At 30.6% G+C, this 13,702-nt stretch overlaps 1 protein-coding gene across 3 annotated transcripts in view; it reads left to right on the top strand.

Moving 5' to 3' along the window:
* Positions 1-13,702, top strand: part of LOC100199596 (rho GTPase-activating protein 44) — a 55,097-nt gene that overhangs the window by 6,248 nt on the left and 35,147 nt on the right. For 2 of the 3 annotated variants that reach the window (XM_065803088.1, XM_065803089.1), the window contains exons 3-4: positions 3,547-3,645; positions 10,625-10,701. In XM_065803088.1, coding sequence (XP_065659160.1) covers positions 3,547-3,645; positions 10,625-10,701 — 176 coding nt within the window. Of the gene's footprint in view, positions 1-3,544; positions 3,646-10,624; positions 10,702-13,702 lie in introns of those variants that run through there. The other variant, XM_065803090.1, reaches the window with a different exon arrangement.

The raw sequence follows: 13,702 nt of genomic DNA, 5'->3' as shown, positions 1-13,702 counted from the left end.
TCTAACTATCATCCCATTAATCTTCTTCGTATCATAAGCAAGGTTTTTGAGTCTTTAATTAACAAACACTTCATCTCTCATCTTGAATCTAATAACTTACATTCTAATCAATCTTCTCGTTCTACTGCTGATTTGTTAACAGTAATAACCGATAGACTTTATTGTGCACTAGATAGCTCTTGACATCTCTAAAGCCTTTAATACAGTCTGGAATGCTGGTTTTCTCCAAAAGCTTTCTTCTTACGGTATATCAGCTAACATCTTTAAGATTATTGAATTTTTCCTTACCAATTTTAGCATAAAAGTTATCCTTGATGGGGAGCACTTTTCTTCATTCCTGTAACTTTAGGAGTTCCTCAAGGTTCCTTGGCCCTATACTTTTTTAAATTTATTTTAATGGTCTATCTGAAATTCTCACATCTAAAGTGGCATTGTTCACTGATGATATTACCTTTTATTCCTGTCTTGATAAGAAGTCAACACTCTCTAATTGCTTGGGGGGAGGGGCATTTGAGCTTAAAAAAGGATCTCACTTCTGCTACAGCATGGAATTCTCAATGGCTTTTGAACTTTAACTCTGATAAAACTACTAATTGTTATTGCAACAATCTAGATCTTCCTATATTTATGAACGGTAATGTACTTGATTAGTCTCTACCCTTTGTCTTCTAGGATTAACTTTCTGCCTTTCTTAGTACCTATTTATAATATATTTAAATTACCTATTTATATTATATTTTTGCTGCTGTTACTCATTTATGTTTTAACAACTGAGATTTTTCAATTGTTGGTCTTGTAATTTAATTTAATTTTAAACCATGTTAGAAATCATTTAATTTATGTAATCATAATTTATGCTCATAAATTATTAATTAATGATTATTGAATAAATTATTTTTAATGAAAGATTTTGATTTATAGATAGATTGATCAGTTACCAATAAGATAATTGTAAACATAATTTATGTTCATAAATTATTATTTAATAGTTATTAAATAAATTATTTTTCATGAAAGATTATGATAAGTCATTTTAGTAACATGTTTTAACATTTTTCACAAACTGGTTTGAACAGAACAATCAATGTTATTTGTAATTGACAAAAATAGCTGCACCCTCATATTTATAAAATATGGGAACAAATTTGTTGCTTAGATTCAAGAAAATATAGTTTTTTTTACAGAGTTCCTGACATATAGAATAATATGACCTCCGAAGCTATACATGCAAAAGATATTTTAATGCTTAAAATAAAGTTAACTCTTGACTTTAACAAATATTTATTCTAAAAGGAACAACTATTTGTTTCTTTATAATCTTGTAATTGTTTTTGCGGTGATGTAGTTTTAATTTATTTATGGGCATGCTGTCAGTGTCTATCTTTGTATGAACCTACGTGTCCTTTAAAATATGTATTTGATGTTCTAATAATATCAATCTAATCTAAGCTTATCTAAAAAGGCTATAAAACTTTTTCAAGAAAAAATTTAAAAAAACTAACTTCGAGGATAAAATCTCAAGTTTTAGATTTTATCTGAAAATGTTCTATATTAAATCAGTTAAATCTTTCACTTCTCTTTACATTTTAAAGTTTTTCACTTGTTTAATATGAACATATAGTTTTTATTGCTTTAAAAGTATTCTTAAAATGTTAGTATTTTTATCTTTTTAAAAATACCCATATTCTTTTATTAGATCCAAATACTTGACTATTATTATTACTTGGTTTTTGAATAGTAAAATTATGAAATACTCATTTAATCAAATATATTAGGTGTAAAAATAAAGAAATTACTAAGAAAATTTTATTTTAAAGACTAATATAAAATATTTTAGAAACAGTAAAAAGTTATTGAAGGATAACAGTAGACAAAATAATTGACTTTTTAAGTAAATAATTATGTATTATATTATAAATATGTCATTTAATTTATATTCAAAAAGTTGTATTTTAAGAAAGGTATAGAATTAAATGTGTTTGTAAATGTAAATTTAATCTTGTATTTTTTTTTTTTTTTGTCGTAATCAATCAGCGACAGCAAATGTTCTGTGAATGTTGATTTTGGTTTGTTTGTCAGATTTGTCAGAATTGCATTAAAAATGTCTAATGAAGCAGTTCTTTTTTTAAATTAAACCAATTGTTGAAACTCCTTTTTAACAAGGTTTAATTCTTTTTTCCCATTTTTTACTGTTATTTTATCAGATGATTTATTTGTTATTAACAATATTGGTTTTTGCAACTCTTGTTGTAAATTTAATTTCATGATACCTGATTCTTCAGTTGAACTTGAAATATTCATGTTTAGTTCTTCCCATAAACATTCATGGGTTGATCCTTTCCTATATTTTATAAGCCAATGTAACAACAGCATTTCTTAATGAGTATTTGAAGTTTTCATTTAATTGTGGAATGTTACCTTTTGGAAATAAATAAGTAATGTCAATAAAGTCATGTTTCTTCTCTCATTCATTATCCTTTTAAACTGTTAGTTTAAAAGGAGAATGTTTTTTGCATAAGTTGAATTTCATACCTCCAGTTTATCAAACATGTATTTATACACACTTTCAGCTGTTATAAGGTTTGCATCATTCTAGTTTAGTTCCTTAACAGCTACTTCCGAAGGGGTTAAACAGTATTAAAAGTTGGCAAGCATCAGTTAATGTTTCATTAACCCAGTGCATAACTTTTAAAAACCTCTTTAGCAGGACGCACATCAAATTCCAACATATTTTTATGTTTAGTTTTAGTTTCTGTTTTTTTTCTTTCTAATTTTTTTTCTTTCTAGTTTTACCACAGAAGTTTTAAACATTTTAATGGTCGCATGTACATACTTAACAATCTCTGAAAAGTTGTTATTCATTGGTAAATAATAGAGTACTTCATTCTCATCTTTATCCATATAAGAATTGTAGTCATTACTATTTGGTGTGCCCTCATTTAAAGTTCTTTAAATGAGATCATCATTGACAAAATAACTATTTTCATTTGTGTCAGTAACATAATCATTTTGTAGTTCTCGTCATCATTTTTCTTTTAAAAACTATTAGGTCTTACAATTAGGTCTAAATGTAAACCATAGTTATGGGTGAGCTGAAATGCACCTAAATTTCCTCTAAACTTTTTTATTACTCCTGCACTATTGTGGGATGATGCAATAATGTCCTTTTGGATATCTAAACTAAACTTTCATATTTCATTGCTCTAATAAATTAATTTTTTCTTGACCATTACATTGGCCTTTGATTTCACTTAATCCAAGGGTATAACTGGCAAATTGCTTAATAAAAAGAGCATTAACATTAAAATCTCATAATAAAAAAAATCTTGTTCACTCATCAACTGGAATTGATAATATTACATTTTGAATTTACTACGAAGCTCTTGATTTTGAAAAAGTTAATGTAATTTGTTACAATTGTTGGACTTAATAAAATACTTTGTATTTTTTAAAATATTTTTATTACATATTTTGTATTTTTAAATTATTATTATTATTATAATAATTAAAAGAATTATTTTTTTATATTTTATTTCCTTTTTTTAGGTTGAAAAAGCAATCGACAAAATCAAACATGCTTGCTCAAATACTAATAAGAAATTAATAACATGTATGCAGGGGATTGGCGATCCTGATAAAAAAAAAGTAAATCTTTTTGGTTAATTGGTTAATGATTAATTATTAATTAATTATTTAACTTAATTTATTTTATTTTTATTTTTACCTGTAATATACTGTATGTATGTTTGTATTCTGTCTGAAACTCGGACTTTGTGTTTGCTCACCAGTAAGTTACTATATGTATTTTTGTGTTCTGTTTGAACCTCAGTTGTGTTAGCTCACCCATAAATTACTAAATGTGTGTTTATATTCTGCTTGAACCTCCAGGCACTGTTTATAGTAAGTAACTTCTTTTAATTATTTCAGTTCAGGTCAGGTTCAGGTTCATCGTGATCACCCTGCTACTGGTAACATGTAATCTAGTACAACCTGCCTCAAGTCCTGAACCCTTGCATGATTTGCTTTTCTAGCAAAAGGCTAAGTGAAGCAAACTCTAACTAAAACTACCCCTGTCTTGTGCTCTTAGTTGAGAAAAGGCTAGAGATGATGTCTTAATAATAACATTCATTCTATGCAGATGTTAACTGCATCCAGCTACTATCATGGGCACATATTCTATCTACTATCAGGCACAGACTTAATGGAAAAGCAAAAAAATACTTTTACTCCCAACTTTATCTTTTAGGCTGGCGTAGCTTTAAATCTGTGTTACATTGTTTCCTATCAAGGATGAAGAATGATGGATCTTCTTGACTCAAGCCATGGGGCTTTGCTTGTGCCTCTATGATAGTGGCTATGTAATTTTTTCTGTTATCTCCTAATGAGGATAAAGCTCTAAAATTCAGTTTAATGGTTCTGAGGTTGGCTGGTAATATGGTTTCCTAACCTTGTAGTAGCTCTAAGAGAAGCTAATTCAATCAACAACTGTAAAATATCAAAATCTTACCAATCCTGTGTTGTGCATGAATGGTGTTCCTGCTAGTGCTTTTGGTTTGTTTTGTCAAGGCCTCATAAGAAGTCTTTTGATATATGACTGAAGGTTAATTAACAGGACTGAGACAATTGCATAACTTATTGTTTGGGGTTTCATACACTATGATTGAGTCAAATTCTTAAAAAAACTTAAAACAACAAAAGTACCTAAAAATATTAAATCAACACACTGAATTGTTTTAATCTATCTTTTACAAACATTCATGGTCTAGGTAGTAACTTTTCATCAGTTGAATCTTCCACAAAATTTACCAGACTAACTTGCTTTTTGTAAGACTAATTTGAATTTGATTGTTTCATCTTCGGATCTCAGTGTTGATGGTTTGGAGTCTTCGCAATCCCTTGGTTTGCAAAGACTTCAATTGTGACATGCTTGGCGCGGATATGTACTTACGCATTAATTTGTCATGAAATCAGATTTGAATCCTGTGACCATTCTTTTATGTGTTTTTATTTAGCGTCTTTTCATTCAATCAACTTTCTATTTGTTCCATATTGTTCTCCAAGTCTGCACACTTTTTGATGTTATATCAAATCTACTGAGTCTTCATCCAATATTGTTGTTATTGAATATATATTATTAATTTGTTGTTATATACTTTTAATGCTAATTACAACAATCATTGAAGGGCTTGGGTCTAGTACCACTGACCTTGCTGGCTCTAATGCTCAATTTCTGTATTTCTCAATCTCCTACTCAGGTTTATGACTCATTTTCGAGACAACCTAATTACTTAACTTTGCTTGGTTTTTGTCTTGTCTCTGACCCTAGCTTGTGATCAGTTTGTCGTTGTTCTCCTTTAGTTGGTTGGACTATGCTATAATTTCTATAATTTATTTTATACTTCTTTTTTATTTTGTATTTCTGTTTTTTAGACAAGCTTAATCGCTTACCTTCACTTTTTGATTTATGTCTTGTCTCTAATATTAGCTTATGTTTATTTTCTCCTTGTTCTCCTTTGGTTGCTATTCTGTCTAGTTAGTTTTAAGTCAAGCCTCATTCTACCCCATGGTTTTTACTTTCTTTTGCAGTGCGATATCTAATCACAAACAATATTTTCATCTTTTTTTATCTTTATTTACTTGAAAATAACTCTTATTATTATTAAAAGAACCCAATGTAAAAAGTTTCAATATTTTAAGTTTACTATTTCTTATCTCAGTTAGGTTTTAGAGAACTTTTAATATGACAACTTTGTTTTACTTTTATTTTTGACTCTTTATTAAATTCTATTTACAACTTTTATACAGAAACAAAAATTCTCGAGGGCGTAATTATATACAAAAATAGCTTATGACTTGACTAATAAATTACATCAATTAACTTTAATAAATTATGACAAGAATTTTATAAACGTAACAATAAAGTTTCATAACGATCAGCTATTATCACATCACCCCAAGAACTGAAGTTCTTAAGTAACATAGTCATTTAAATATGTCGGCTTTCTCCATTCTCTAGTTAATCGTCTGATCGCTGGTAATAAATTGTTGACAATTTCTCTGCTGTCAGCTTCCTCCTCAGCGTCAACAACTGTTTCTTCAGTTCCTTCCTATCGTGCAGCAAAAATGTCTAAATCTTCTAAATCACTTTCATCACTGTCAACCTCTTTACTAATAACAATTTTACTTGAAGCATTTGAAGAATTTGAGGCAGGAGCTATTCTCACGTCTCGCACATGTCTTGGTACACCATCAATTTCAATATTTGTGTTTGTGAGTATGTCAGTTACAGTACCAATTTTCCAAACTAAAGTGCATTTTGCATCAGCGGGGCGAACATAAACTTTTTCTCCAATTCTATAAGTTTTCTTAACTTGTCATGATCTTTCCTGAGCTTCAGTGTTTTTCTCCTCTTGAATTGGTAGGCCCCAAACATACTTATTTTTTTGACAAATTGCAAACCGACTTGGTCCACAGTCAATCATTGTTAAATATGGCGACCCTTAATAGTGAGTCACATCACAAGCAATTCGATACCATGTGTCTGGTACATCTAGCACTCCATTTTCCCATTTTATTGGCGCTGGGTCAATTGAATTACATTGACAACATTTGCGATCACATTCTTCAACATATTTTCTTAATACGTACGGATGTCTTCGTTGCACTGTAAACATTGTCCGATTAACCCCAAAATGATGGTTTGAGTGACAATTACGAATTTCTTCAGCAATACTTACTCCACATAGCTCTTTAGTATTTCTTCGTGAAAGCTCATTTAACCAAGTCTTTGGAACTCTTGTCAACACGTCAGCTTTGTTTTTGGAAGACGGAACCCATTTTAACATGATGTTTATATTATATTCTTTTATTAAGTCTTGCAATAGAGAAAGTCTTCTTTTAATAAGCATTTCTGATAATGCATTTGATCGACACCTATGACTTTCAGTCAGCATACTTTTTAGCCATCCATAAACGGCTACTGAATCAGTGAATACTGACAAATTCTTTATTTCCCACTTAGCAGTTAGGTTTATCCCACACACCACAGCATCTAATTCAGCAATATTAATATGCATAACATCATTTATACTTCGAAGCCAGGCTGCATCCTCAATTATTATGCCATCGTATTCTATAGCAACCCCTATTGCCATGCTGCTAGCATCACACCACAATGTTGCTCCATTTTGAATCCCTTTAGCATTCCATTTCAATCCCCACCACGTCCCTGGTAGAACCGCGCTCAACTTGTTTCTCTGCGCAGCGGCCTTGTTCGTCAAGGTTCGTGTTTCGAAGTTATAGAGTTGAGAGAGGGTTATGACCACAATTAAGTAGCCTCCTCATCTGTAGTGGCCTTCTGGGCCTTGGGGAGGTGAAATAACAACAACAAAAAAAAAAAAAAAAAAAAAAAAAAAAATTTCCCTTTCATAGAATCACAAACTTCTAATCGACGCAATATTTCGATCAACCATGACTGAGCTTGATCTCCGATTAGATCATCCCAAGCATTTCTATGACGTTTTATAAAACTGCAGGCAATTCTGAGCCACTCTCTAACAGGATAGTGACCTAATAAGTGTCCACATATTGAAAAAAGTTTCCGTCGTGTTACTATTTCAGTTTTGATATCTTGTGACTTTGAAATGATGTTTCCACGTTTCCAACAAAGCTCCTTTTTTTCATTTCTAAACAGTTGCAAACCCAACACTCGTGCAGTATTACATTGCAGCGGTTCTTTTGTTACCAATCCATAACACGCTAAATGATTTACAACCTTTTCAACTGATGTCTTTTCCAAATTAACAATTATGTCGTCAATGTAGTGGTCAGTTGCTTCATTAATACCTGCATTGAGATTCAACACACTGCCTAAGACTGAAGACATTATTTTTGGGGCAGAATTTAACCCAAAGCCAAGACGTGTAAGATAGTATTTTTCTTCTTTGTAGACTACCTTCTAATGCTCCCGCAAACTCAGATCAATGTGTATTTGCATATAGGCGCATTTAAGACCAAGCGCTGCAAATTTGTCACCAACAGTTCTCCATTTTCATCACATGCATCACTTGAGGCATTATGTGAATTAACATACTGGTTCAAGTCCAGAACAGGTTGTATCTTTCCTTTATTTTCCTGCTCAACAGCCATTAACGGGACAATCCCTTTTGTACTTTTTTCTTCTTTGTTGCATGGTTTCAACCAGCCATTTTTTACCCATAAGTTCATCCCGTCATTAAATTGATGTAACAACTGGGGTTTAACCTTGTACTGTGCGACAGAATTTCTCAGTTGTGGTTGACCTTGTTTCCAATTATATTTAGCAGTCCACTTTGTACCATCAAAATAGGCATCAAAATCCTTGACCTTTATACCAACAGCTTGTTTCTCTGCATGAATTGAAACAAAACCAAATTCAATTTTTCCATTGTACAAATGCACTCCTCCATAGCGATTAATGACATCCATAGCAATAATAGCATCAATACCATTGACAACACTTTTCAGAATCATTACAGGTGTTTTGAGTTTTTTTCCTTCAATAATTAATGTTACTGTAGCTTCTCCCTCCGTTTTCACAAATTCTCCATTAACAGCCAACACCATTAGTTCATTTCTTCTGATACAAACACCGGCTTTCTGAGCCATGTTCTTTGAAATAATAATTCGAATACATCCGTTGTCAACCAGTGCTTTTCCTGCAAAAGTGTTCACCTGCACAGTGCATATTGGAAGCGCCGTTAGTTGTTTAGGGAAACAGCTGGCGCTCGCGATTCCCCATTTGAGTTTTCCTGATGCAACAAACAAAATCTTGCAATGTGTCCAGATTCTCCACATCTAAAGCATTTTATTCCATTGCTAACAATTTGTTTCCTTCGAAAAACATATTCGGGCAACATGTCCAGGCTTGCCACACTTGTAGCAGTAAAAATCAGTAGCGGATGGTTTTTTAACATTTTTATAGAAACCAGAGATTGTTGTTGAAACAAACTCTTCTTTTGTTTTTTCCGTCATGAGTACTCGTGCATGGCTTAATGCATCCTGTAACCTGATTCCAAATATTTTCACTTGTGCTTGTAACTGCTTTGAAATTTCACCCGGCAATCCAGTTATGAACGCTCTTAACAATAATTCTTCGCTTTCAATGTTGGCCAAACCCATAAGTTGACGTAAACTGGCCAAATACACATCAACAGATTCACCGTCATTCCATCTTTGATCTCTGAACTGCTCAATAACCATCGACTGCAAATGCATCTAGTAGACTGCTTGAAAACCATCGACTGCAAATGCATCTAGTAGAGGTTTTTCCATGTCCGCAGGGGCGGTTTTTTGGCTCTCCCCAAGTTGCTTATATAATGCGAACGCACTGCCTTCAAGAAACAACGGAATGATCAATGAAAGATCGCCCATATTTTTCAACTCTCCCACCAGTTTGATCTTTTTCAGCCACACTACAACATCTCCAGATCCATCAAATTTTCCAATCATTTTCGCCATAGATGCCATACTGCCGAAATAGCTTGTTAATACGACAACTTTGTTTTCTTTTATTTTTGACTCTTTTTATTAAATTCTATTTACAACTTTTATGCAGAAACAAAAATTCTCGAGGGCGTAATTATATACAAAAATAGCTTATGACTTGACTAATAAATTACATCAATTAACTGTAATAATATTATGACAAGAATTTTATAAACGTAACAATAAAGTTTCATAACGATCAGCTATTATCACAACAAAATTTTCAACAGTCTCATTTAAAATGTTTACTCTAACAAATCCATCACTAATACATAGGTTTAATTTGGCAGATTATTATAAGATATTATAAATTAGGCGAAAGTATTTGCAAAAATTTTTTTTTGTTTGACTTTTAAATCTAATGGCACTCTTCTTGTCATTCCAGAGAAACAGGTTAATCTATTGTTAGATATGCAAATCGCTCTAACTTCCATTGCTAAGGTTATTTCTCTCATACACTTGTTTACTGCGGTCCTGAAAACACTCCTGTCATATTCTTACAAAAGTGTTTTCCTGCCTGCTGGGAAACGGTATCTGTGGTTTTAATTTTTAAAAGACTCTGGAGAACACTCTGACCCCTCTAACTATTGTCCATTCAAATTCTCTCTATTATTAGAAAAATGTAATTCTCAAGCAGTCTCCTCTCTATTTTGCAAAATTTACGAGTCAACAAATCTCTAACATCTCATCTCGAGTCTAATAACTTGCTTTATGACTTTCAATTTGGAACTTAGTCTTCTTGTTCTATAGCTGATTTATAAACTGTTATAACAGAAAGATTCTATTGTGTATTAGATGATGGTAGTGAGGCTAGGGCTATTGCTCTTGACATATCAAAGTCTTTTGATAAAGTCTGGCATGCTCGTTGTCTCCATAAGGTCTCCATAAAAATAAAAAAAAGACATTTAATAATTCTTGATTTAAAATAATATCATTCAATATAATATTCTTATTATAATAGTTCCTGTAATTTTATAATATTTATATTATTTATTATATTTATTATAGTTACTATAATTTTACAATATTTATAATAAATTATGATATAGTTATAAAAATATTATGATAAATTTATATTTATTATAAATTTCACAAATAGAAAAAGTTAAATCAACTTCAATTGGGGTTAACTATGTTAGAAAGTGCTGAAGTTCTTGGTGAAGGTACTTTATTAAGGTAAGTTACTTATTTCATTACAATTAAACATTAAAAAAAAAAAAAAAATCATATTTATAAAATAAAAATGGTAATAAGACAACTATATCTAGTCATTGTAAGAAAGTGTTAAAACTAAGTCATTAGTATAATCTAGATTGGTATAATCTCACTTGGAATGTGCAGTGCTTGTCTGGTATCTATACTTTGGAGATAAGAGGAAAACTGAAAACTATCTATATAAGTATAAGATCAGGGGCTATTCTAGGAAAAAATTTGGGCGGCGGTACCCTTCTGTCGTGGAGAAATTTAGCCGAAATATTGCTGAATATCTGCATTTTTTTTGCATAAAAAACAATATTCAAGAGTTATAACAAAATTCATAAACAAGAAACGATTAAAATTATAGGAAACAATTAATGCAAGAAAAATTTAAAACAAGAAACAATTTAAAAAGTTAGACCTATACTATGTTAAAACTAATCAATTCAAAGACCATTGTAATGCAACTTAATGCTGCTTTGTTTTTTCTATAAAACTATAAAATATAGTTATATAATCACACACACACATTTGTATATAAATTTATATATATATCTACTATAGCATATTTATGTGAGCCCTTGCTCACTTTTTTTGCTTATCGAAATTGATACGGCTTTTTTAGAAAAAGAAAAAGAAAACAAAGAATAATGAATGAAAAGATTGCTGCTCCATCCCAAACCCTCAGTTGATGTAGCAGCACTCCACTGCGAGTCAGGCTATTTATCAGTCAATGTAAGTACTTAAGCCCCCGGTCTGCTGCCGGGGGCTTCAGTACTTACATTGACTGACTAATAGCCTTCAGTATGACATCACACTGCTCACCTAAATCAGCAGTACAAGATTGGTTATTTTGCGAAATTTATATTTTACCTTCTTCATATGACTTTGTAACTCATTAAATAAAATTTAAATGAGTTACAAATTTTATTTCTCTCAAAAATCTTTTTATGTGTCTAATTAATTGATGCAATTTTGCAGACCACCCTCATGTACATTCAAATACACATTAGCACAAAAGTTTTCAATTGATGCTTTGTTTTTGCAGACCATCCTCATGTACGTTCAAATACACATTAGCTTAAAAGTTTTCAATTGATGCTTTGTTCTTGCAGACCATCCTCCCTCATGTATTTTTAAACACACATTTGCACAAAAGTTTTCAATTGGACAGGTTGAGGAACATTTGGAGGATTATCATCCTTAGAAACGAATTTGGTGTTGTTAGCTTTCATGAAGTCGATGACCTCGTTTATGTAATGAACACTAGCTAAAGTCTAGCCAAAATATATATTTGTGTTCTTTATACATTGATTTATTTAATGGAATTAATTTAGGTCTCAAGCATTTATTAATATAGTGCTTAGCGTCGATTAAAGTAGGTGATTCTTCTATAAATGGTTTTGAGATACCATTTTTGGAAATCACAATCCAGACTAATACCTTTGGTTCATATTTTAATTTTTTTGTATTTAATATCTTCAGGAGTGGAACTTTAACAATCTGTATGATAACCATCATTACCTACATTTCACTGTTGCTTAAGGTAAAATATTTTTCATCATCAATAATTATTGTTTTTCCAACAAAAGATTTTGTTGCTGACTTTTTTGAGACTCTTGGGCGTTTTTCACTTGTTAATGGTGCATTTAGTTGTTGTTTGTATTGAATTCAATTATTTTTAAATATTGACTTACTGTACTTTGGGAAAAAATTTTTTAGCTTCAGTTCTCTGATTTTTTCCATCTTCGTTTTTGAAAGATTTTGAAAGTCTCTTATCTTTACCAGGCTCTAGTTTGACAGGGTGTCCACTTCTTGATAAATCTTCAGTTGTTGAAGAATGTTCATATTTTTTAATTGTCGAATAGATTGTTTATTCAGATATTTTTTCCTATTTAAAGTGTTATATTTTTATTACCATTAACAACATCTAAATAACATAAAATTCTATTATTGATAGTTTCTCTTTCAGAAGGACCCTCGATTCACGTGTGATTAAGATAAAAAATTAATTGATTTTTTTAGTTTTTTAATGTAAGAAATGAAATCTGGAAAAAAAAAATTTGGTATAAGTTGCAATTACTTCAAAATATAGGCATAAAAAATGTCTGTAAAGACTTATGAATCATTGTTATATATATTGTATGTTGTATTGTATTAACATACTGATCATTTTAATTTTTGAAAATGTTGATTTTAATCTAGACACCTTTTTAGACAAAAAAGTATAAAAAAAAATAAATTAATCGTGAAGAAAAATTAACATGCATATATCGTCCCCTCAGTATTATCTTTTTCTATGTCGCTAAACTATGGTTTTGAAAAAAAGGCATTTGAATTTTCAAAAGCCCTAAAAATGTTCAAAATAAACTTTGCACCAAATTTTGTTATTATAAAATTGTCAAGGTCAATATATAATACCCTTATAAACCATTTTTAGAAAATTATTGTGTATTTAGTGTTTAAAAAAATGATTTTTGACTTTTGTCGCCTCAGTATTATCTTTTTCTATGTCGCTAAACTATAGAACAAATTACTGACAAACTTTACAAAATACAAAAATTGTATAATGTTCTATGTCAATTTCTTTGGGTTTTTTTAATTATAGTTTGTCCAAACATGCACAAATGTCTTATTTGGTGAATGTTTTGAATGTATTTCTTACCAAGGACGGATACAAAGATGGGAGTATTCCCCTCCCCCCCCCCCCCCTCCTCTTAAGAATTATCAACCTTCAAAATATTATTGATAGAAATTAAAAAAAAAAATTAAAAATACAAAATATTATTTTGCAACATTTGAATTTTTGGCAAAAAAAAGTTAGTTATATACACATTTAATATATTTATTAGTAAACTAATTTATAAGCATTTTTTACGCTCTTTGCGTGCATCTTATTTTTGTTCAATATGACTTAGATGCTGAGCCCGTTCACAATCATTTAAAGTACCTTCAGCATTTTTGATTTTAAAAAATTTAC

The sequence above is a fragment of the Hydra vulgaris genome, chromosome 08 (assembly GCF_038396675.1).
Source record: "Hydra vulgaris chromosome 08, alternate assembly HydraT2T_AEP".
Classification (NCBI taxonomy): domain Eukaryota; kingdom Metazoa; phylum Cnidaria; class Hydrozoa; order Anthoathecata; family Hydridae; genus Hydra; species Hydra vulgaris.
This window is presented reverse-complemented; position numbering and strand designations above follow the sequence as displayed.